We start from the raw sequence: 24,670 nt of genomic DNA, 5'->3' as shown, positions 1-24,670 counted from the left end.
TTTACAGCTTTATTCTAATAAATTTTGTGTCTTTGTCTCATCTCTTTTCTCCTTGAACCATGAGATAAACACTTATTTATAGATTCAGTGTCTTCCTGGTTCCTTTTATTCATTATAATGGGATTATTATTTTGATTGGGGCAGGTAGAGCAAATCACAGATCTTGTATTGACTTTGCTCCATTTAATCTATAAATATAATCAGTAGAAGTAGTGAAATGTTAATTATCATGCTCTTTAAGACACAGACTAGAATTCAGTTCTACTATTGCGCTAAATATGTTTGCCTTCACATTGCCTGTGTGTCACCATGAACATTATTAACTATTAAACCTGCTACCTGCCAATTTAGAGAACTTCTCTAAATTTTTCCAATTGGTATCAGAGCATTTTCCTCATCACGTACTCAAAAAAAAAAAAAAAAAAAGCAACTCCTTCTCCTTTAATCTTCCTATAATCTGACTCCTTTTCAGTTTTCCCTTCTAATCTTTTCTAATCTTGTAATCTTGTTAATCAGAACTGTTAGAAATGTAATGTATTTGTAAACTGTGTAATGTTTTCATTTCAACAAGAAGGGCAGGGAGAGAACTAACTGTACTGATGGACCAGTGGTTTTATGACATTGGCATTATATAGAAAACCAAAGAAATTAAATTAATACCTCTGAAGAAAATCATCATCAGCTGGTGTGTTTCTTATTTTGTGATAATTTATCTTCTTGATGATGTGCTAGAATTGTTCTTAGCTTATCTGTTCTAACTGTGAAAGAGAGACAATGCAATTCTCAGTCCTGTTAATAGGTAATAGATATCACTTGGCATGTACAGAACTGTAGCTTTTAAACAGGAGAAAGTAGGCAGAAAGAAAAGACCCCTCAGAATTTAAATGGCTTGAGCTTTAATTGGTTTGAGCAGCTCAACAGGAAACTTTGTGCATGGTTCTGGTCATAAGGACTTCATGTTCTACCTAGGTTTTAGTTGAGAAGTGTTCTCAATGTTTTGCTCGCAGTCACATTAAAAGTCAGAAGAAGGCCAGAGAACAGATTTTTTGTCAGTTCATCTTTTTTTCTATATAAACAGCACCTCAATAGACTATCTTATAGTTAGGAGTTATTTTCTAATCTTAATCTCTTTCCCAGTGTCAAAGCCTATTTGGTTAAACTTGCAAACCCTGGATAGTGGACTGATCTCTCTTTTTCTCTCTGTCTCTCAATTTGAGATTATCAATGCATTATGCCTATGGCTAAGTGTTTTGTTACCTCTTCTTATTTGCAACACAGTGCTGAATATTTTACTCTGAAAGCCAACCAAAAATACAGAATCACTTACCAGAACAAAAAAAAAAAAAAAAAAAAAAAAACACAACAGGTAATACATTGATCAACAAATGCATATCAAACAGCTAATTAAGGAAATGAGAATTTAATTTAAAGACACTTGTTTTGACTCTTATTTATATATTAAAAAAAATGAGAATTTTAGTCACCTTCACCTTTCTTGAAGAAATGGCAGTGCTTGGTAAAAATGCTAGATTGCTTTTTTTAAAGAAAAAGAAAAAGACAGCCTTGTGAATCAATAAAATACGTTATATAGTGGTAGTATATTTACAAGTAAATAACATTGTAGGGTGAGTTTATAGCCTGTTGCTGGTGAAAAATTGAGTTTTCCAAACTTATAAGCCACTGAGACAATACAACATGTTGGGTTTATTTCTTTTGGAAAGAATGCTTCTGGATATCCCATAAAATTGCTCTTTACTACTGACTCTTCATCAACTCTGTCATTTCAAAGTAAATTACTGACTTTCCTACAATTCTGAATGAAGTAGTATTGCGAAAACCAGCAACTCTTCATGCTGAGCTGTGTATTTAAGCCTTATACTTAGTTTATTGTGTGATCTTCTAAGGGAAAATGTATAATGGTAATTTTGTTTTCATGTCAATGTTCTGTTTTCACTTCCTGTCATGTAGTGTGAAAAATAAATTATGATATTTTTAAAAATTTTTTTAATCATTTGCCTGTCCAATAAAATCTTACCTCCCTGATCATTAGCAAAATTTTATCTGTTGACTTCACTGACACAATGGTTTTCATTTTCATTGTGCTTGATTATTATATAATACAGATAGAGTAAAATATTTTTTGTGACTGAACAGAAATACTTCGCAATCAAAATTTAGTCTTTACAATTGTTTCAAAAGTATCATCTGCAGCAAGTCATGAAATGACACCAAGTTCAAAATATAGTGTAAAAACTAATGATTAAGGAGCCCATAATACTGCTACATTAGTGTCTTTATTGTTATAAAGACTTTATAGGTTTGATGAGTGCTAATAGTTTTACTGCGAGTAGGCCACAAAAATGGTACAATACTGTTGTTATGTAATGATGTGGGACAGTTTCTTCTGTCTTCCCCTCATGACCTTGAGCAAGAGAAAGATATGATATAGATCATTATTTAAGTTATAAGGAGTGATGAATAAATTAAAATGAAAGTATAGAAATGGGTTCTTAAACTTTCAGGCATGGATAAGTGCAGTTCAGGCAAGTCTTAATGAGTGATTTTATAGTCCTAAGGTATAGTTACTGTGGTGACAATTTCTTAACTAAGATGCAAACATAACTATAATGCAAACATATATTTCATTTGGTGGAACTGTATTGAATCACTGGTGAATGAATTGTCACTGATGTAAAACTTCAGCTTTCTAGAGTCATCAGGAGTTCCCTTGCACTTCATTTAGAAATAATAGTGTTGTGTGCAGCCCGCCAATTGAAAGAAGTTGGATCCAGGCTTTCAGCCTGGAGAGCCTGGTTTTTGCAAGATCTATTTCTGTTCCTGGAGTCTGATGAATTCAACAGCTGTGAAAATTTGACATTTGCAATTATCAAGAGTCTCTACTTTTCATGATGCAGCTTTGTCTTTAGTGAGCTGAACAGTATCGCAGGAGGTCTGCGTAACTTTCACATTCTGAAAGAGTGCAACCAGCACACACACACACACAAACTGTGTGTGATGAATGCAACTAATTCTGAACTGTAGCTTTTGTGTGACTTGTAGGAATTTCACCATAGAAATGAGGGACATAGAATATATATATATTCTATTTAATACAGAAAATATGTTTAAATTAGAACTAAGTGCTAAAACTAAAGTTGATCCTTTCACCTTAAACTTTTTAGTAGTATTTTAATCAAACTAAAATCTATATGTATAATTGCACTAAAAAGGTGAATACTTGACAATTTTTAAGCATGTAGTTTCATAGCTATATTAAAATATACAGGAGTGGCTTCTGTGAAAAGCTTCTCCCATGTCCAAAAGAGCCAATGCCAGTTGGCTCCAGGACAGACTCACTGCTGTCTCAGGCGACCCAATCAGAGGTGGTGATAACACTTCTGGGTTAAAATATTTAAGAAGGAAAAAAGAAAGTTTTTAGGCAGATATAATTGTGCTCAGAGAAGACTGAGATTATGTGAGGACAATGTCAGTGAATAAGGAGGGGGAGGAGGTGCTCCAGCCATGGTACCTGAGCTTCCCCTGAAGCCCATGGTGAAGAACTGAAGTTGCCCATGGAGGTCAACAGAGGTAAATGTAAAATAAAATGTTATGAGTGAGCATGCTCTTCAAAATTTCAAGAAAAGGTGGACTAGTAAGCCCCCAGACTGTCTGAAAGCTCTACATCTGCTGAGACTTAAATTGTTTCATTAAGCTTGAATGAAAATTAAATTCAGCTGTTGGAAAGACATTAGTAAAAAAAAAAAAAAAAACACAAATCAGAACAAAACAAATTGATTAAAAACCCTTATTTTCAGTTTTATTTTTTTTAAGCTGCTGATAACTCACTAAAAATGGACAAAAAATTGTATTTAAATAACAGAAATTTATTTTCAGCCTTGTGATCACCAAATGTCATGGTTTAGGAATAGCACTCCCCAATTTATTGATCCCCTGCCATCAAAGGTCCAAACTTCCCCACCCCTCCTCCAGCAAGAGACACAAAAGGTGGAGATTATAGATTAAGATAAAAACAATTTACTGGAAACCACAATGAGATAAGAAAGTGAACAACTATACTAATAATGAAAGTATAGAAATAAGAGTGATTTACATACAAAAATTACTCACTGACCAACCCAACATGACCCTGAGACAATGAAAAAGGGGCATATAGATCCTCTGCACTCACACTTTTTCTTTCTAACCATAAACCATGCCCATTTTCTTCTAGGAAGTGAGAATGTCCCTAGATGTGACCTGAAGTGCTATAGAGTGCTAGAGTGCTATAGAGTAACAACCTAGACACAGCCACACAGCACCTGGCCCTATCCCCTCACAGCTACTGTGAAAAAAATTAACTCTGACCTGGCCAAAAACCAGGACACTAAGGAATAACAAGGAGAAGTTGGACAAACCGGCTATTTTGGTCATAGCAAGTAAAAGGATATTGATAGAAATCCCCATCTTCTAGAAAAATAAGTGCCATAAATATCTTGGTAAATTACAGGGAACCTGTATTTCCACCAAGTTGACAGCTGCAGTGTAGTAGGATAATGATTCCCAGTGTTTGAAGGTGCTAGAATTTATTTTTAAAAAGCTAAAAGAATTAACTTTAGCATGTGACAGGTATAGAGTTTTTTAATTGTTTCTGTTTCAGAAATTAGTGGTTTTTAATCTGATGTTTGAAGCAAGCGGGGTGGTTAAAACACTCTTTTAGTGAGAAGCACTAGAGAATTTAAGTTTTAAATTAAATCTAGCATTTGGCTTTGGCTTACTGAACTACTAGGACAATACTTTGTAAGATTTGTTAATCATTTTGAAGAAACACAATGCCATCTGTAAGAATGTTCTCTAGGCAGGTTTTGGATAATGCTTCTCCTTGTGTGACTGCCCAGAATGGCCTTACAAGCCCAAGCCATCTGGTGTCAACATGACCATATTTTCCTATTCAACAGTATTCCAGCATTTCAGTTAATTCATAGGTAAATTAGGGGAAAAAGAGTTTGAACTAGCTTCTTGTAAGCTGTTACGTGGTTGAAAACTTTCCTTACCTGTCCTTGCTTGTCTCTTTCTTTCTTTTCCATTTCTCCGGGTTTCAGGAATCCATCACTTCTACATTACAAGTGTCACGTAGCGTAACAGCGTGTGGCAGCAGTGTCGATCGTGTCCAGGGAGGCCACAACCGACGGCAGGGAAAACAGACGAGACAACTCTCTGCTGTTTAGCAGGAGAGCCCATTTTATTTCCACCCCACCACCCCACCCAGGGGGAACAGGGGGTGGAGGTCTGGGAGCCTGAGCAAAGCCCAGAGAGCTGGAGAGCAGGCCCAGGGCCATGGGGTTTTAGCAGGCGTCCCATGGGAGGAGTCTTGAAATCAGATTACAGCCTCCTCAGAACGGAAAGGCTCCACAATGTAGGTTTATATTTGTTGTTTGTAACCAATCAGTGTTTTGCTATTTCTACTGAAGGACTTAAACAGTATAATGGAATCATTATACTAAAAGTAATTTTCTAGCCTTCTAAAAGCCAGGATGAAATTGTATGGAAAAATATAGTGTTCTTTATACTGAGAAAGACATACTTTTTTTTGTTTTGGTATTTTAATTTCAGCTGTTTTTTCTACTCAAATCTGTATTTTCTATCACATCTGTGATCTTACTTGTTTATAAGGCAATATCTGTATGCTTTTGTATACCCATATAAGCAATGCCTTTGTATCTCATTAGGGTTCCAACTTCATACTTTTCATTTATGTCATTAGACAACAGATATATCAGGAAAAAAAAAGGGAATTAAATCCTTTCTGCATCCTATAATTAATACATGAATTATAATTTTTTAGTGAAGTCAAATTTATGTAGACCAAAATTATTAAGATAACTGTGACTTTATGTGTATTTTAATGTAAATCAAACTGGTTTGCCCTTTTCTGACTGTGTCATAGTTTTAAAAATAAAATCTACTGCAGCGGACTTGGTGTATGCAAAGACATTTTTTATAAACAACTTTAACCATGACACTACCTTGCTATTCTTTGCTGTAAGAAACTATATGGAAACAGACAAAATCTTATGTGCTGCTAAGTGCAGCACCTAAGAAACCTCCTAATAAATATCTTTGCAAAGAAGAAAAAAGTCTCATGCAGTACATGGATTTTGATAATTAAAATTATTCATAAACAAATAATTTTATTTTGATCTGGTTTAAATCCAAAACTTTGGAATCTTGATATTATCCTCAGAGTGGGGGTAGCTGAAGTTTTACAGAAAATGCAGTGAAATTTACGGTGGAAAATTTCATTCGACTAATATTCCCTGTGAATATATTTGTGGATTGAAGCTGTCCTCTATAATCTTTCTTTTCTTCCATTATTCCAACTTTTTGAATTCAAAACAACTGCATTGAATTCAGAGCTTTTATACAATGCTGAAATACACCTTTTCTCCAAATATTGTCAAGACATCAAACATATATATTCTTTTTTTCTTTTTCAGTGATGATAGTATTCTGTACTACATAAAACAAGTAATTTCTAGTACACTTGCTGAAGAATAATTTAAATATTTAGGTTTCATTTGTGAACCACAATTAATTGAACACCAAAATTTTGTTAGATATTTCTGTTAGATATCTAGAACTCTTAGATACTTTACAATAGGAAACCTTTAAAAATAAAATGTAAATAAATTTAAATCTAAGGAGCTTAATAAATAACCAAATTGACTCTATTACATTTATTAGTGCATGTAATATCTTGTTTAATTGAAACAGCATCATTGCATTTCTGTTTGACTTCTTGACTGGAAAGAGGTTATTATTTACATACGTAAGCTTTTATTTCCATCATAATAGAGAGGCAAAGTACCCATTCAAAGCAATTTTGTTCAGTTTACAAACTTCATAGAATCCTAGAATGATTTGGATTGGAGGGATTTTAAGGATCATTAATTTCCAACCCCTCCTCCCCTCCCCACCACGGGCACAGAAGATCAGGTTTCTCAAAATTCCGTCCAGCCTGGCCATGTACAGTTCAAGAGACGTGGCACCCATAGCTTCTCTGGGCAACCTTTTCCAGTGCCTCAACACCCTCTAAGTAGATTTTCTTCCTGACATCTAATCTAAATCTCTTGTTTCAAAGTATAAAACTGGTTCCCCTTGCCTTATCTATATTTGTCCTGGTAAAGTGTTATTCTCCTTCTTTTTTATAAGCCTTCTTTAGGTACTGGAATGCTACAATGAAGTCTCCAAGGAACCTGCCTTCCCCAGGCTGAACAACCTTTGCTCTCTCAGACTGTCATTGTAAAAGGAATGTTCCAGTCTGCTGATCATCTTTGTGACCCTCTTCTGTGCCACAGCCTGTCACTCAGTTCTAGAAAAGCTGCCATTTTTTTACAGAATCTTTCCACTGGGAATTTTAGGGTATTTTGTCTAGCCTCCAGGGAGTATTTGTCAAGGCCTTCTTAAAGGTCATTCCTATAATTTTGGGTCACATTTGAAAAGTATTCAGAAAAAATTTTATGGAGGGAATGAGGGCACCTGGGATATCCATTTTTATTCTATGACTGGTGTTACCACTAAGAGAATGAGTAAATATCTAAAGAGACTGCCATAACTTGTTAAAATTGAAATTGTAGGTGTTGGAACCTGAAGCATGAACACCCAATATTGTTTTAATAACATAATAACCACTGAAGAAAGATATGGAGAATAACACATCTATACATAATAATATTTATTGTGGCATGTGTCCAACCTCCAGTGATTTCTCTGACCCAGATAGCAGCAGAACAGCTGGAGATGGGCTGGCAACAACACCCCAAGGGATCTGCAGGGCTCCCTCTGGTCTCAGGAGCTTGAGGATGGCATGGTTGCATGGCACAGAAACAAGAAAGGGATGGGTATAACTGAAGTGCCAAAACTGAAGATATTTATTAAATAAATAAAAGGGCACAAACAAGGGTGCAAAAAAAAAACATAAAGAGGCTGCTTCAGAAGACCCTGAAGTAGGGCCGACAGACATACATAGTCTCTCGTAGAATGTTCTAGAAATCTTCTGGCCAACCACGGGTTGTTGCTCTGCATGGCCACTCCCAATTGGTCCCAGTGTCCTTTTCTCCTCTCTATAAGCTGCCTGGATGTCATCAGTTGTCGCTTCTTATTTCTTGAGGCTTGATGCTGTCTGGCCAGTCTGCTCCAGGACAAGCTCCCACAAATACTTTTTTTGAAGTCAAGGCCTTCAAAGTATTACATAACATAATTTACATAAGCTTGAGTAGTTCATTAGTGTATCTATAGATTCCAAATGTATCTAAAGCAGAAGATGGAGCATGGCTGGTGTAGGACTGATATTATAACAAGGGAGATTTCATTTAGTTTGTATTGCTGCCTGAAACATCTGTTTCACCAGCCCTTCTTCCTGTCTAATACTGCTCCTTGATTAAACACTTTCCATATGCTGAGCTAAATTAGGATGTTAATGTATGTGGTAATTGTTTATTATTATGATTGCAATATTTTAAAATCTGATTTATGTTTAGTTACTCCCAGTCTTTCTTCTTTACTATTGCATTAGAATCAGAGCGTGTGAAACATCTTAAAGGAATTCTGAATTTCCTGTGTCATATATAAAGTAAAACAATAAGGATGACATCCAAAGCTGTGGAAACTGTATTATCCCAACTGAGAAAATAGAAGAAATCTTGTTGATTCATTCTCAATCAGTGAAGAAAGAATAGATTTTATCAAGTAGAAATTTGAATCACTAGTCTTAACTCTAGAGGCTGTATACAAAATGTAAATCTGTCCATCATGTTAATGAACTCACAGCTACTCTTCAATTATTTCTGCAAAAGACCTGAAAATGTCTAAGTTTTGTAGTATATAATAGCCTGACATGTTGAGAAGTTCCAGAGTTAAGTCATATCCACTGAGAATGCTCTGTCTCAGTACTACAGACCTGTGTGGTGGTTGAAGCATCTTTGATGTTCTCAAACCTGCTGTTAGAAAAAGAAGTAAAAAAACCCAAACCTGAGTAGAATATTTCCTCACTTTTCTCCCTGCCCTGTGACTTCAAAATTTTTTTTTATGTTAGTCTCATGGAATACTCACCATTTCCTCTAGCTGATGGTTTCTTGAAGAACTGGGATGCAGTATGAGGGACTATCTATGTAAAGTAATATTTGATATTAGCCAGAATTATATCCTCTTTAACGTTTTTTTTAAACAGAGAGGATATACTGAAAATGTACTAAGAAGATATTGGGAAAGGCTGGTCCTAAATTTATTTGTCATAATTACAAGGTTATAGATGTTTAGTTTATATTTACATTTCAGAGGAACATTGTTAGAGTTTTAAGATAAATCCTGATAATTAGTACGTAGTTTTGCCAAAAGTTTTGCATACTTTACATTTATTTATAAGTTTTGCAAGTTTAAACAGGAATATTACTTTCCATTTTCATTGAAACCATTGTTTTGAAATTTTTAAATTCTAAAAGTAAATTGAAATTATAGTTAAAATACACTCAGTCTGTGAATGAGCTTTGAATATAAAGAGAAACAATTCAAGTTTGATATGAAAAAGATGGGAAAAACCAGAAGAAATATGCAAAAAGCATGGAATACCTTTTAACACCCTAGGTAAATGAAACTTTATACAGTGCAGAAAGAGTATAAGTTAGGCATGGGTCTTTCAAGAGCATACAAAAGTCTTTTTCTTTTAAATTAAACCTTTCAATGAAAGGTTGGGCATGTGACTGGATGCATAGAAATTATGTATCCAGGAAATGCTTATAGAGGCTGCAAGGTTTAAATATATTTTGAAAGTGAGATACTTAAATCAATGATACTTGCTCCTCACATTATGGATTTCAGTAGCAATAGATAATGCTTCACAGTAGTGGACAAAGTGGAAACCTGGAAGGATTCTAACAGAGGAAGACAAATGTCTCTGACAGGAATTTGTTTGGGCACCTTTTCATTTATTTTCAGTATGAATGATTAATGTTGGAGCTAAAATAAATCTTAGTACATAATTTTTAGTTAAATTACAAAATACTGGCAGGTAAAGGTTTTAAGCATACTAAAATGTAAAAGTATATACTTAAGTGAGCTGAAGTCCCTGGTGTCTCTGAACCAGTAAAGGCAATAAATAGTTTTACTGATTTGAGATATATATATATATATTTTTTTTTTTCCCCATCTGGAAAGATAAAATCAGGCAGGTTTGTTTTACAGGGGATTTATTTTGTCATGACAGCATGTCATGCAAACACCATCTGTTAAAATACACTTGACAATTCACTGGGGAAAATAGAAGCTAAAACCTGTGCTATGTTTAACAAGGCCTATAGACATCCAGGAAGATGTATTGAGTTCCAGACATAGGATGCCTGTCTTAACCAGAGAGATAGTATTTCTCTGGATAAGCAAGAGGCTGAACCACTCTGCCCTGATATGCATATGAGAGTGTGTTGACATCTTGTGACAGTAATGGCTGAGAAGAAAATTTTGCAAAGTTGTCATCCATTTGGGAAGATCATTCTGTGCTATGACTAAGGTTTCATTTAGCATTTACGGATGTCCCCAAGTAGTTAGGCATTTTGTATATACATAGATCTGTAAAAGGAGATGGCTTCACTCCAATGTGATGTGTAACGTCCTTAAAACATGATAACAAAGGTAGCATTCTCCACCTTGTATAATAATTGTTACCACAAGGTTCATGTTGAGTAAAGTTAGTAAGCTGAATAACCATACCAGTTATCAGTTGTTTTGCTTATGTTGTGTTCTGGTGATTCAGTATTCCAAACTGAATCTCATGTCCACTAACATCGCTATGGTTCCTTGCTAAAAGTAGCAAAAATTTGAGCATTTTTTTTTCTGAAAAAGTGAAAGTAATATTAGTGGGGAGAGAATTAAGAAACATAAGTGTAGAAGTAGGCTGCTTTTGTTGCAAGACCAGGTTTTTCACTATAACTCCATTTAAGTGCTGACACTTTTCAAGCAGCTACAAGATCAAACTTTCAGAAAAAAAAATGAATACTTGCTAGTATATGATTATTCTGAAAGCCTTTATTCATACACAAAAAAATTAAATTAAATTAATATTAGAGAGTTTTCAAGATGGTGAATTTCATGTGCTATACATGGACAAAAGTCCAGATGAGCGGAATTTTGCTAATTTCTGGCTTCTGTATTTAGAAGGAAACATGGGAAATATTTTTTTAAGTAACACCTTATATTTTCAGTTGGGTCTTGAAAGAAATTTCTGATATTATCATAATCTTTCTTGATGTAGTGTAAAGAATAAGTGTGCAGAACAAAAAGTAGTGCTAAAAATATGTGGCTAAAGAGATTAGTCCTGTATTCTTATAACATTCTAAATTAAAAAAAAAAAAAAAAAAAAAAAAAGGCAAATGCTGAAATATACTCTAATTATTGCAGCTTCTCTGCTTCTCTACAGAAGACCTGACTTGTGCTCAGGTCAAGAACTATGGTCCATAATAATGCATTGTCTCAGCTGTATTTTTGTAGTGCTGTAATACAATTTTTTAGTTCATTGAATCTTCTCTTGTAAATCTTTGGATTTCTATATAAACGAATTGTCCCTTAAGCTACCAAAACAGACATGAAGATTTATAGTTCCTAAAATCTGATTGTCTGTATCCTATTTGTCACCACTCCTTTTGCTGCTGTATTAAATTTGAAAGCATATCACTGTGTGGGAAAACCAGCTGCTTTTTACATCTAAGCTCTCATCACCTTTCAGCTGTAATGCTGTCATCTGTAATCCACTCAGACTTGTGTAATTTATTTTGTGCAGCTAAAAAATTCCAATTAAATTTGTTTTGTTTTGTTTTGTTTTAAGTTCAGGAAGAATGCTCTGTCCTTTTCTTAAAGATTTCCCAAAAAGTCTTTTAAGATGGAAAATATGATCCACAAATTTCTACTAGATCTATTTTTTATGAAGGAAACAAAAGACTGGAGGCATATAACTGTAATGGGTTGACCCCAGCTGGGTACCAGGCACCTACCAAAGCCTCTCCATCACCCCCATCCACAACTGGATGGGGGAGAGAAAATACAATCAAGAGTTCATGAGTTGAGATAAGAACTGGGAAAGATCACTCACCAAATACCATCATGGGCAAAACAGACTGGAATTAGAGATATTGCATTTATACTAACAAAATCAGAGCAGGGTAATGTGAAGTAAAGTAAGACCTTATAAAGACCTTCTTCCACCCTTCCATCCTTCCCAGCTCTACCTCCTTCGCCAGCTGCACAGGGAGATGGGAATTGGGGTTATTTTCATTGTTTCTGCTGCTGCTCAGGGAGAGGATTCCTTCCCTACTCCAGCATGCTGTTCTTCCCATGGGAGATAATTCTCCATGAACCGGTCCAATGTGAATCCATCCCATGGCCAGCAGTCCTCCCCAGACTGCTGCAGAGTGGGTCAGTCTTCCATGAGGTGCAGTCCTGCAAGGACAGGCTGCTCCAGTGTAGGTCCTTTACAAGGTCACAAGTCCTACCAGCAAACCTGCTCCAGCATGGGCTTCTCTCTTCACGACTCCGCGGGACCCTGCATCTGTGTCCCTGTGGATCCCCACGGGCTGCAGGGACACAGCTGCCTCACCACGGGCTGCACCGCGGGCTGCAGGGGAATCCCAGCTCCAGTGTCTGGAGTACCTCTTCTTCCTACTTCTGCACTGACCCTGGTGTCTGCAGAGCTGCTTCTTTCACACATTCTAATCCTGATTTTCTCTGGCTTCAATTACAACTACAAAATCACTTTTTTTTTAGTCAGTTATCCCATAGACGTTACCACCATTTCTAAATGGCCCAGCCTTGACCATCAGTGGGTCCATTTTGGAGCTGACAGACATTGGCTTTGCTGGACATGGAGGAATCTTCTGGCAGTTTCTCACAGAAGCTACCCCTTCATCCCGCCCCCACTTCCAAAATCTAGTAATGCAAACCTAACACAGTCTTTATGTCAGTTCTTCCTTTTTTCAGCTGGACGCACCATACGTGTATATGTGCAAGATAAAAGCACGTGTGTTCGGGTTTTCTGTATATCTGGTATGCTGCTTTATATCATTTGTTTTTGAAAAATAACTACTTACTTTACATTTTCCTTAATTTCTATTTTAGTAGGAAAAAAGAGGACAATGTTCAAATTGTTCTGAATTTTGAGAGTACCGTAAATCTGGACATCTATATGCATAGTATTATTTAATTATCTGACAGTCTGGATGGAGAAAGAATGGAGGGCAAAAAGAGTAGAACAGCATAGGATACCTTGTCATTCATTTCTTAACTGAAAATAAAAAATAGAGATTTGAGCCTCATTTGCATGAACACATATTCAGCTGATTATAAATGCATTGTTCAGTGGGGTATCTTGCATATTTTTTTAGATTAACTTTATCCTCAGTTGAGGCAGTGATTGGTCAAAAATTGGACTCAATGATCTTGGAGGTCTTTTCCAATCTAAATGATTCTGGGGTTCTTAAAAATATTATTTCTTGCTCTACAATTCTACAGTATCACAGTTATGTTCTTGCCTTTTGTTTATTTTAAATCTTATTACAGACTGGTTTTATTATGAAGATTTTATTTTCTCTTATACTTCTTAACCTTACAGTGGTGTGTTGAGAAGATTTCAGAGGGTGACTTCATGAAATGTTTTTTTTTTGTCCTGTCTGAGGAAAACTTTGGATTCTAGTGTATTCATAAAAAGAATGATTGAATGTCAAAAATCAATAATTTTCCACAGAAGACTTTTTTTTTTTACTGTAACAAATGAAAATAAATAATACAGAAATAAATCAATTATGTGGATATTCCTTTTGGTAATAATTTCCACTGGTTCAAGAAAAAATGGTAAAATATGGTTGCATTCAGGCAATGGCAGTTTATGCATGGGAAATGTAAAGAGACATCTTTAGAACTGCATGCCTAATATGTTTTTTTCTTTATTTTGCAGTGACCCAGGGTGGGGATGCAATTGCATCTGATATATGTCCTGATCCTGGAATTCCTGAAAATGGGAAGAGAGTAGGCTCTGACTTCAGGTAGGCACATTTAATTTTCTATATGTTCAAGAGAGAGGTATTTCCTGTTACATTTATACACAGCCTGTGTGCTAGTTTGAAAGAAAACCAGTGAAAGTCAGAACTACAATTTAATAGGAAAATTAAAATAAAGGCAGAAAACTCTGGCTTAAACTGAGTCAGGATATAACCTGACATCCTGTTGGTCAGCATGGTGGTAGCAGTCTGAATAAATGGTGGCTGCAGTCCTGGGGAAGTGATAGATATGATTCTGTTTAAGTGGTGATCCTGTAGAAGGGTCTGGTCTTCCTCTGAAGGTCAAGTGGTGGTTAATGTAGCTCTTGTCCTCTGGGAGTTCAGTGGATAACGCCACTTGTGGCATTCCAAAACTCAGATTATATGGGTAGGAATGGTAGTTCCACACCCTGGGTGGAGTATCTCACAATAGGATGATGCAATCTTATCTGTCATGCCATGAAGCTTGATGGCCCATTAGCAGAAGATATCCCCTAGAGGGAGTTATCAGGGATAAGTCATGGAGGGGATAAAGAACACTACCCTTCCTGTTTTTAACAGTTTATTAGGATGGTGATACGTTTGGCTACGTTTTACATTCTAACCTAAGTCTTTAACTATAGATGAGTATAATTTCCCTAGTTTTAAATTTATTGATCCTTTGTCAAAATAGATTTTTTGAATTGTATATCTTGAATTATTTTGGCTTGAGTTATATTTTAAATCAATGCATTTAAAAAAAGAATTTTAGACCATAATAATATCACCTATGGAGAAAAAGCAGAAATCCACAGAAGAAGCAGAGAGTATTATCTGTTTTCCCACTTTGTAAAAGCTGTTAAAAATCTTGGGCAACATAGCAAACTATAGCAAACTCAGTGTCTGAGGCTGTGATGTGAATGCCATCTCCTGTTTTTTCTTGTTTTCCCCTTTTGTTATATTAAAAAAAGAAGACAAGGTCAAATGGACCTCTATGGAGAAAGGAGGAAGTTTGATCTTTCCCCATTGAGGAAAAAAGGCAGAGACTTGAAGGTACAGCAGAGAAAAGGGTCAAAGGAAGAAGATGGGAGCTTCCAGCTCATGCAGAGATTTATAAATTGCTCAGCAGAGAATGGACAGTCAGACCTAAGAGACAGGAACAATTAAGAGGAATTAGAAGGAATTGTGCAAAGTTCTCTGCGACTCTAGAAAGCAAATTAATACAACTTGCCTCCTGAATCAAGGCTCTTCCAGCCTAGGCCATAACTGACGAAAAATAAATTAAAAATCTGGTTTTGACTGACATACTTTTCAGGTTTTTCTCTATTTATCTTCAAAGGACTTTGAGAAATCTTAGAGAACTCTAACATTAAAACATTCAGTTATATGCAAAGTCATGGCTTCATTAGTGGCAGGGCAGCAGTTCAATGCTTAAAAAATAATGAAGGGAAATAAGATTTCAATTAATAGGCTAGAGACACAAGTTTTCTAGATGTTTGCTGATGCCCTCTTCTAGGTGTTCTGATTCAACATGTCAAGACATATACTGCAAATGAAATCGTATGATACAAAAATGCAGTATGTATAGCAGCCCCTGTCCAAAGGGCATGTATTTTAGGAAAAGAAATGCAATTTCTGTTTAAGTCTTTATTAAGGTTTGATGAATTGCAGAAAGAAGCATCAGGCAGTAGAAGACTAGGTAAAAATGGGATGCTAAAATGTAACTCTTTTTCAAGAAGTATTAAAGTGCATCTGTGTCTTCATCCAAGGAGTACCTTTATACTCCACTCTTATTTTGGAGATTATTTTACTTTCCTGTTTGTGCCAGCACGCCTCAGTATCCCTCCATCAATGATGCAGAACATGCCACTTCTGAATTCCTCAAAAAAAAAAAAAATGCTTAGTTGAAAGAATTAGAGACAGTATCTAAGATCACTTTGTTATCAGTGAAGAGAGAAAAGCATCTCTGGAAAGAGTTAACAGTCACAGGACTGAAGGTAATGGACATAAGGTGGGACATGGTAAATTACTACTAGATTTAGGATTAAAAAAAAAAAATGTTTTTTGTAGAATCCCCATCCAGGAAGGCATTCAGAATTCACTCAAGCAGGTCTCTGACCTCTCTCTTCCAACTGGGCTTGCTTCAAATGGACTAGATGATGTGCTCTTCCAATCTACTTTATTCTGTGAATCTATAAATGTCATACAGCTTCTATGTGTTCATGATACACTGTTGGCCAAACAGATTCTCATCTAGTTGTGGTCCAAATCAGTGGCATATGAACAATTGTTAAGAAACAGCAGCAGGTTTAAGAGCACTGATAAGCTCAGAGAACGTTAAGGAAGAAAATTACTTCTTTTCACCTCTAGGGGGTAGTCTGTAAATTGAAAGAGAAAGCAAACTAAAATAGTTTTGGTGAAACCAGTTCTAAGATCCAAAACATGTGAACCCAAACATGGAAGAGCTCAACAGCAAATTTCTCAGCAATGCATAAAAAATACCAAGAGGGAAAACCCAAAAGAACCTTAAAGCTCAAAGTACATTTTAAGATATCCAAGGGACTCAAATGTCAAAAAACCTTGCAAATGACTATGTTTTGAACATGGACTTTTAGGAATGAATGTGGGTTAAAGGTATCTTAGATGCCTGGAGTTTACTTATGAGCTCAGTTTGAGCTTACTAAACTGAGAGAGTAAGGCTATTTCCCTACCTCCTTCATCCCATCCAGACTCTTATAATATTTTCATTTCACCAAGTGTATCTTACTGTTCATGAGGATAAATGAATGCATAAGCTGTTCAACAAGGAACATCATATAACATAAGATAAATAAAACATGTTGTGTAGTTTGATCACATTAATTGTGTGCATATTTTGGGCCTCCAGTTCTGAATATTATTTGAGAGAAATGATAACAGTTTGTTTTCCACTTAAACATTACTTATAATCTGAAAAACTCATTATGCAACAACATATGTTTTTCTTGTACTTTAGTTTGTTAATATCTATTTAAAACATCTATCTTAAAGTTAACTGTCTAAATCAAGATGGACATTTAAATAGAGATTTTGGCTGGAATTTGGTTTTTGTTTCTCTGAAATGACAAATCAAGGTCTTCCAAAGGAGAAGAGGAAATATTTGCTGCTGCTTGCATTTCTCCAATGTAATAAAAGTATTCTGGAGAGTAAAGAAAGACAGTATTTTTTTTTTCTTTTCTTTTCTAAGAGGCAAGTATAAACACCAGAAGGAGCTATTGTTCTTGTCAGGAGAATGACAACTGTGAATATTAATCTGAACTAAAACATGTGAAAATGCATATTATTCAAAATCTTTTCCAGTCTACTGAAAGACATGTTTTAAGTGGGATTGATGGAAAGGCAGAGGGTTTATTTTCCAGACAGCCTGAGACCCAACTGATTCAGTGATGACAAGTTCTTTGAAAAGGGTTTCATAGTTTTCAGCATAATAATGGCATTCATTCTAATATAATAAAGAAAAAAAAAAAGGTATTGAATTCTTAACCTTTTCTTTCTGTCCTCTTGCCATGCTTCTACTGTGTTCATTTTAGGAAGTAGGGAGATGATTTTAAGTGATTTTAAAACAAAGCAATGGATATTTAGATTCATTTTAGGGGAGAAATGTCAAGTCAGACTTGGCTAGAGTAATGAGAACATAATTAATACAATTTTGAGGTCAAGATCACATTTTATATTTATGTGAAATTGCTAACCAGTAGAATGTTTAAATGAAATCTAAAATTTATCTAAATAATACTATTTCAGCTTTGCTTAAATATCATATGGTATGTGTGAAAATGTGAAAATTTAGTAATTTCTCCCAATTTCAGCAACACTTTTAAAATAAAATGGATTTTAAAATTTCAAAACAGATTTTGAAAATTAAATTAACTTTTTAATGCTAGTATTTTTTCTTTTTTAAAAAATAGCTTCTTCCAGTCAAATTCTACCCTTCTTTACAAACCCACAGATTATGTTTGGATGGAGTTCTAATTTAAAACACAAAAAGAAAAATAAGAAAACAGATTTCTTCCCTGTGTTTGATGTCTACAGAGAGAAGTAATAAAGCAAATCACAAGACTTCCGGTGCACACAGATTTTCTCAGAGACTAACGAAGTAGAGATGTGAAAAAAAACCCCAAAAAACAACAAAACTCCCCAAATTCAATTAAAACCTTTCATTGTTAATTAGTGGATATTAAATGAACTAGGATTTTTCTTTGAAATCATATATCAAACAAGCTATAAGACATTTTCAAAAGGATGTCCCCTTTTTAAATGGGAAGCTGTCAAGCTTAATCAATGAAAAGACTCAGCAATTTGGATGTGTGAATAGTTTTATCTTAGACTGTGATCCAGATGCAACCCCTCTCCTAAGATGCGTACTTAGAGCCATAAGGAGTTTTGGAGTACTTTGTGCCTTGCTCTTTAATGTGACATTTTTTTGCTATGTTTCTTCTTTGTTTTTATTATGTTGTGTTCAGCATATTAATTTTGTCCCTTAGTTTGTGTTCAGACATTTCAGAAGATTATACTCACTGTGTAAAAGATATGAAATTCATATTAATTTCCCTTAGATACAAGCTATTTCCAGAGAATTAGGAAAAAAAATACCGATCCTCTGAAATACATGTTTTGTATTGAAACAAATTGAATCATCATGAGTGTATAGCTTTAATTAATGCATGATGTTTTATATATACATTAATATAAACTTTAAAAGTATTTCTACAATGATCAAACCCTAATCTAAACACAAAATCCTTACCTTACTTCATTAGATATAAAAATATTTGTATTCCGCCTGTTCATTTTCTTCCAACCCCTTTTTTTCTTTCTGGAGGGGATATTCAGATATTTTAAATTATAAATTGCTGTTGGAGACATTCAATAATTATACATTTAATTTCACTCTATGTTTTTGTATGTGCACAATTTTGTAATTCTTCTTATGTGCCTTGATAGTAGCAAACTGAAGAGAAATGTTGGTTTTCATGTTGCGTCAAGCATCATTACACTTGTGGGATCATCTTTATCCAACATGATTTTTAAATACTTTAGTTCTCAATTTTCGTTTATCACTTCTAGGTAACCACTTGAGTTTGTTCCCAAGAAAAAGAATTACAGAGATCCTAATTGTAGAAAATAGAAGAAAATGGCATTAAAAATATGAGTTTATGGCATTAAAATGTCAGATTTATGAGTAATACTTTCTTTACCAATAAAATTAACTAAATTTTATTATTTTGAGGTATTTATTTAGAAAAATGCTTGGTCTCTTTTTCTGAGGGTTTTTAGAGTGTTCTGAAGATTATGACAAGTATAAAATGAACACAATTTTAGAAACTTACATTACTCTTCAAGACTTTTGTGTATTTTGCATGAATTATGGAAGAAAAAGGCCAATATTTTCCCTGCCTTTCTGAATTTTATAGCTCAAGAACAAAGTTAGGAAAAGCAGTTTTGAAAGCTTTTCTAGATTTGAAACATCATACAAAAATTTTTAAATTACAAAAAAAAAATCCTATTAAAATTTCCTGAAATAATGAAAAGAAGTATAGAAGCACATAATAATACCAAGAAACAATATAGTTAGTGTTTGGGAGATTCTCTGAGAAGCTAAGAAAATACTTGTCATGAAGGGTGGGAATGAGCTCGTGACAGTGAATGGCAATATATGCAATTCTCCACAGCACAGTTTTAAGCATTGAGCCTCCTGAGTGCCATATAGCAATCCTCTGGTGTTTAGGACTCAATAACTTACAGAGGCTAAACTGAGAAATCTGCTTTATTGAGTTCACTTAGTTAATGACATGGGACTATCAAATACAAATTTAAAAGTGCAAGAAAACAGACATAACCAGTTAATTATTATGGGAAACAAAGAACGTCACAAATAATAAATAGAGCCAGATATGCAATACTGTTTAAGAAAACTCTCTGTGATATAGACCATAAGTGTATACAGTTTTTGAAAATCTTCATAATAATTGGACAGCATAAATAATTCCAAAGGGATGCATTTCAGTGTTATAATACGTAATAGTAAAATTTCAGTCCTAAAAATATTATCCTTTAATGTAATGTTTTAGAGGAAATTTCAACACGGTCAGGAATATTTAATGAATTTCTGCCATTGATTGAAATTAATATTTTCTGGTTATATGTGTTGACAAATTTCAATATCTAATTGCTTATTCTCTCATTTGAGTGACTATAGCAATGTTGAAATTATTCATTAAGTTCTGTTGCCTGAAAGAATTGTGTTTATATATTTTCTTAGATAAAATATATATCTGTATATTCATTGAACTCATACTGTAAAAGAACAAACTTAGTGTCACAATTGTTTTGTATTCCTTAAAAGGTGGGCAAACTGAATAATAGACATTTTCCCTAGAGTATAGGTTGTTTTTTATAAATACAATACTGATAGTGTAGAATTTTGCACCTTAATTTATTTATTTGGTTCATGAACTATTACAACTTGTCAATTTATTTGAGGATGTTGATATTAAAATAGATTTAATTCCTTCCTTCCTTTTGCCCTTTTTCTTCTAGGGTGGGTGCAAGTGTACAGTTTTCCTGTGAAGACAGTTATGTGCTGCAAGGTTCTAAGAGCATCACTTGTCAGAGAGTGACAGATACACTGGCTGCCTGGAGTGACCACAGGCCAATTTGCAGAGGTAACTGCTATTCTTTGGAATTTTTTGTGAAGTTTGGAAGGGTAATTTATAGTTTCTGCTGCAATGAAATTCAAAACTAAGCAAACTAAAACAGGGAACAATGTGCACACATATGTGTATATATAATTATAAATGTACAAAGATTTTTATGTTGCTTGAAGCATGCAATCAAATTTGTAGAAAGAGTATCGATTTAGGTAGCAAATTTCCTTTAAATAGTTTTAATTTCACTTAATCTTCCTTTTGTCATGATAAACTTACCTTAAGTAGAACTAATTAATTAGGTTTATGTCAATTTTTTCTAAATTAATTCCCAAATATGAGATTCTCACAATCATACTATGTTCCTATCAGTCCCAGATATTTACCTAATCCTGATTTTTCTGTAAATTCCTTTCTGTTCATCTATTTTGCTCAAATTTACATAAAACCCAACCTTCTAACTTATTTCTAAATGTTTTCACATCTAGACCCCCCTGCTTTAAATTCCTGCCTGCCCCACTTTTTTGGAGGAACATAAACAAAGTGGCTTGTTGTTATTTTGTATGTTTTGTATGTTTGCAATCTACTGTCTGTGACAAAAACACAGAAAAATATATAAATGCTGCCAAAGTACATCAGAACTGAGGTGTATAGGAAAAAATAAAGAATGGATCTCTATGTACAGAAATTAAATTATTTGGGGTTGCACATTTAGATTGTATATGCCAGTGAGAGCCTTGACCCTTCAAATGTGATTCCCTTATATTCTCCTAGAACCAGACAGGATAAACTGGGCAAACCACCACTATTAATTGTAAAAGGAAAATGAAGTAATACAAACTCTTAGAGATACTTTTATTGTCCTTTTGAGATAGATCAAAGTGATACTTCTTGTACACACAAAATCTTACACCAGAATACCAGTTACCAGGGTAGAAAATGATACTGGTTTAAGAAACACTGGAGGATTTGTAACACCTGAACTTAATTTTTTTTTTTTGTTCAAGAATGAGCTAAAACATAATCTCATTTATATAAAACTCATATACATCTCTAAAAAGTTTTAATTACTTAGTTATTTTTTAATTCCAATTTTTTTTTTTCTGCTACCAGATTTGATTTATTCAACTGATATAAACACATGTGTGCTTTACTTCTCAATGGTGTATAATTCTTGGTCAGTATTATGGCGTGCCTATTTGGAATTGTGAGGAATGAAAGAGGAAGGTTTTATTTGCAGTCTGTATTTTTCTCAATTCCTTTACTGACCTCCAAGATGCTAGGATTCACAGTGTTCATATAAGCACCAATTAAAAATAGTAAAATACACAGTGCAAAGAAGTGCTTATCACATTTTCTAAATTATCATCAACCTAAAGTGAAAAAGCTGATAAAGCGCACATGACTGCTGTGAGCTTAATGACTTCGAGAGCACAAGTCTTACTGACAAAGCTGATATTTGCAATTATCCAAAAATGGTGATTAACAAAGCTCAGAACTTCGGAACGTGATGAAAAGTCACAGGAACCATCTTGCCTTGGCGAGTTCCTGACATTCTTTAAAGAGCACAGCAGTGGCTGGGGTCCCAGGTCCCCAGCACCACTGGGCTCTGCTCATGTTGGCGGCGCAGCTCCAGGGCCACCCCACCACCACACCTGGGTCACAGGCAGGGAGTGGTGGGAGGACCCAGACACTGCCCTTGGAAACTGCTTGGTGCTTATATAAATGATTGTAAATTCCGTTTCCTTGAATTCCACACAGAAACCTTACAGCAATCAATTCCTGGTTTCTGTAGGCAGTATACAAGGCTATCTAACATTTTCATGCAATCTTTTGCAAGCACTCAATTTCCTAAACAGACCTCTGGGCTCAGCTTCAGTTGTGCCTCTTGCTTGGCTTAACCTCTTTCCCCTCCCTATTCTTTTAACCTTATCTTAGAAGTTTGAATAGGAGAAAGGTAAAAGAGTAACCGCTTGACTCAAAAATCTCTCTTCAAGGGACATGTTTCTTAGCCTTTCTTCTTTGTGTCCAGCTAGAGGAGGGACCTGTTTTTTTATTCTACAAAATTGCACCTCTGGATTAGTTTCTGCTGTAACAGACCTTAGGCAGGAGGAATTGGAAATAAAGTAATAGATTTTGTGATGGTTATGGTCCTGCAGGCATAGTATTTCTATAAGTTACTAAAAAGAAAATGATCCATATTTCAGAGCCTATGAATATGTCCTTGCTATTCCCTCAATTAAAAGAATATAGATTGCTTAAGATAGCAGCAACATGCCAAGCCTTCTGTATTGTTAGTAGGCAACACAGTGTGGCATAAATATTATTAGTTTTTTGTGCCACTTAGGGACATGGTTTAGTGATGGACTAGACAGTGGTAGGTTAAGCCTTATACTCGGTGAACCTAGACCTCTTTTCTAACCTAAGTGATTCTATGTCTTTCTTTTTCCATGTTAAGTACAGACACCTTCTTAATAACTGTTAAATGATGCTTTTGTAGAATTTCCTACGTAGATGAGGGTTGTTTTTTTAGACTTCTACTGGGATTGTAATAGAAGATTTCCATGTGATGTATCTGAGACTTAAGTTGAATTGTGGGTAGCTATTAAGACAGTTTTGGCATAAACATGGAATTATATAATTATTAGAGTTGGAAGAGAACTTAAAGATCATCTAGTTCCACTCTCCGTGCATACATACATAGATATTTCCACAGAAAACTGAGTCCTAGTTGATTAATCTTGTCATAGAATTATTACGAGTTCTCAAAGTCTAGTCTCTAACATCATAACAAAGGACCAAGTGCTGGTAGTATATTGTGTTGGAATGACAGAAAATCTGATAGTTATTTTCATCTAGTACCTTTTTTCCTATTTGTACCAATCACACTTCTATTCATGGAGAAGATGAGGCTTCTTCCCAGCAGTACGTGAAGTAAAGAAACACTGATATTTCATGCTTTAGAATGGAGGCAGACACAGAGTGGAGGCAGCCACAGAGAGAGATAAAAACTAAAATTTTCTAAAGTACCAGAAATATTTTTGGTGTTTTATTTCAATATTCAGAAAAAGAATGACCAAGTTTTTGAAGAATCTAGTCATTCCTCTTGCCTGTACTGGAACTTAAGTAACTGAAGGGACTAAATTACATCAGAAGGTAGTGGAATATATATGGATAGATTCTGAGATTCATATTTAAGTACTTAGAAATGTTATGATCTAGACTGATGATCTAGACTCTCTGTTTAGCATGTTGACAAAGTACTGTAGTACGATAAACATGACAGTGCCATTTTGAAATATTCTGAGTTTTGTAAATCTGTGTCACTGGAAATTATATGTCTAAATATTTTTAAGTGCTTCTGGATACTTAAATATTTTGAGAAATTTGAATATTCTTGCAAAATTGATCCATATTTCTTTTTAGAAGACAACTGAATATGTTAAGTAATATATTTTTTAAATGCTGACTATCTGGATTTGCTGAGTGTGGCAGATAGGTTGTGATGAATTTACAACTGAATCTGCTCTACAAAACTCAGACTAAATACTGCTTTGAAACTTTTTTTTTCTTTTTTTCTTTCTAATTACATTTCCTATCGTGTAAAGAGCTAAGACACCACAGAAGATCATGTTTTGGTTAAGGACATACAGTTACATAAATATTGTGATACATGTGTTTCTTTCTCCAAGTCGTGGGGAAATCATGAAGGAGAGCACATACTGGTCCTTCTTACATTTATGGGTAGAAGGCTCCTTCCATCCATTTGGAAAGGGTAAATCTCTCTCCAAAGAGAATATTGATATGATAATTTTGAGTGTTTAATCTACATAGAGTAAGAATAAAGTATTGCAAATGTTGGGCAGATTAATTGAAAAGTGCTCATTTCTTCCTCTGTAGGTAAATTTTCAGGATTGTTTTTGTCTGGCTGAA

The 24,670-nt window shown here is 34.6% G+C and overlaps 1 protein-coding gene across 3 annotated transcripts in view; it reads left to right on the top strand.

Annotated features, from left to right (window-relative positions):
- CSMD1 (CUB and Sushi multiple domains 1) overlaps nucleotides 1-24,670 on the top strand; it is a 1,051,612-nt gene that overhangs the window by 714,542 nt on the left and 312,400 nt on the right. For all 3 annotated transcript variants that reach the window (XM_031504428.3, XM_021551131.3, XM_085576363.1), the window contains 2 exons: nucleotides 13,991-14,078; nucleotides 20,631-20,755. In XM_031504428.3, coding sequence (XP_031360288.2) covers nucleotides 13,991-14,078; nucleotides 20,631-20,755 — 213 coding nt within the window. The remainder of the gene's footprint in view (nucleotides 1-13,990; nucleotides 14,079-20,630; nucleotides 20,756-24,670) is intronic.

Source organism: Lonchura striata, chromosome 3, assembly GCF_050655825.1.
Source record: "Lonchura striata isolate lonStrDom1 chromosome 3, ASM5065582v1, whole genome shotgun sequence".
Classification (NCBI taxonomy): Eukaryota; Metazoa; Chordata; class Aves; order Passeriformes; family Estrildidae; genus Lonchura; species Lonchura striata.
The sequence above is the reverse complement of the archived record's forward strand: the minus strand, read 5'-3'. Positions and strand labels throughout refer to the sequence as shown.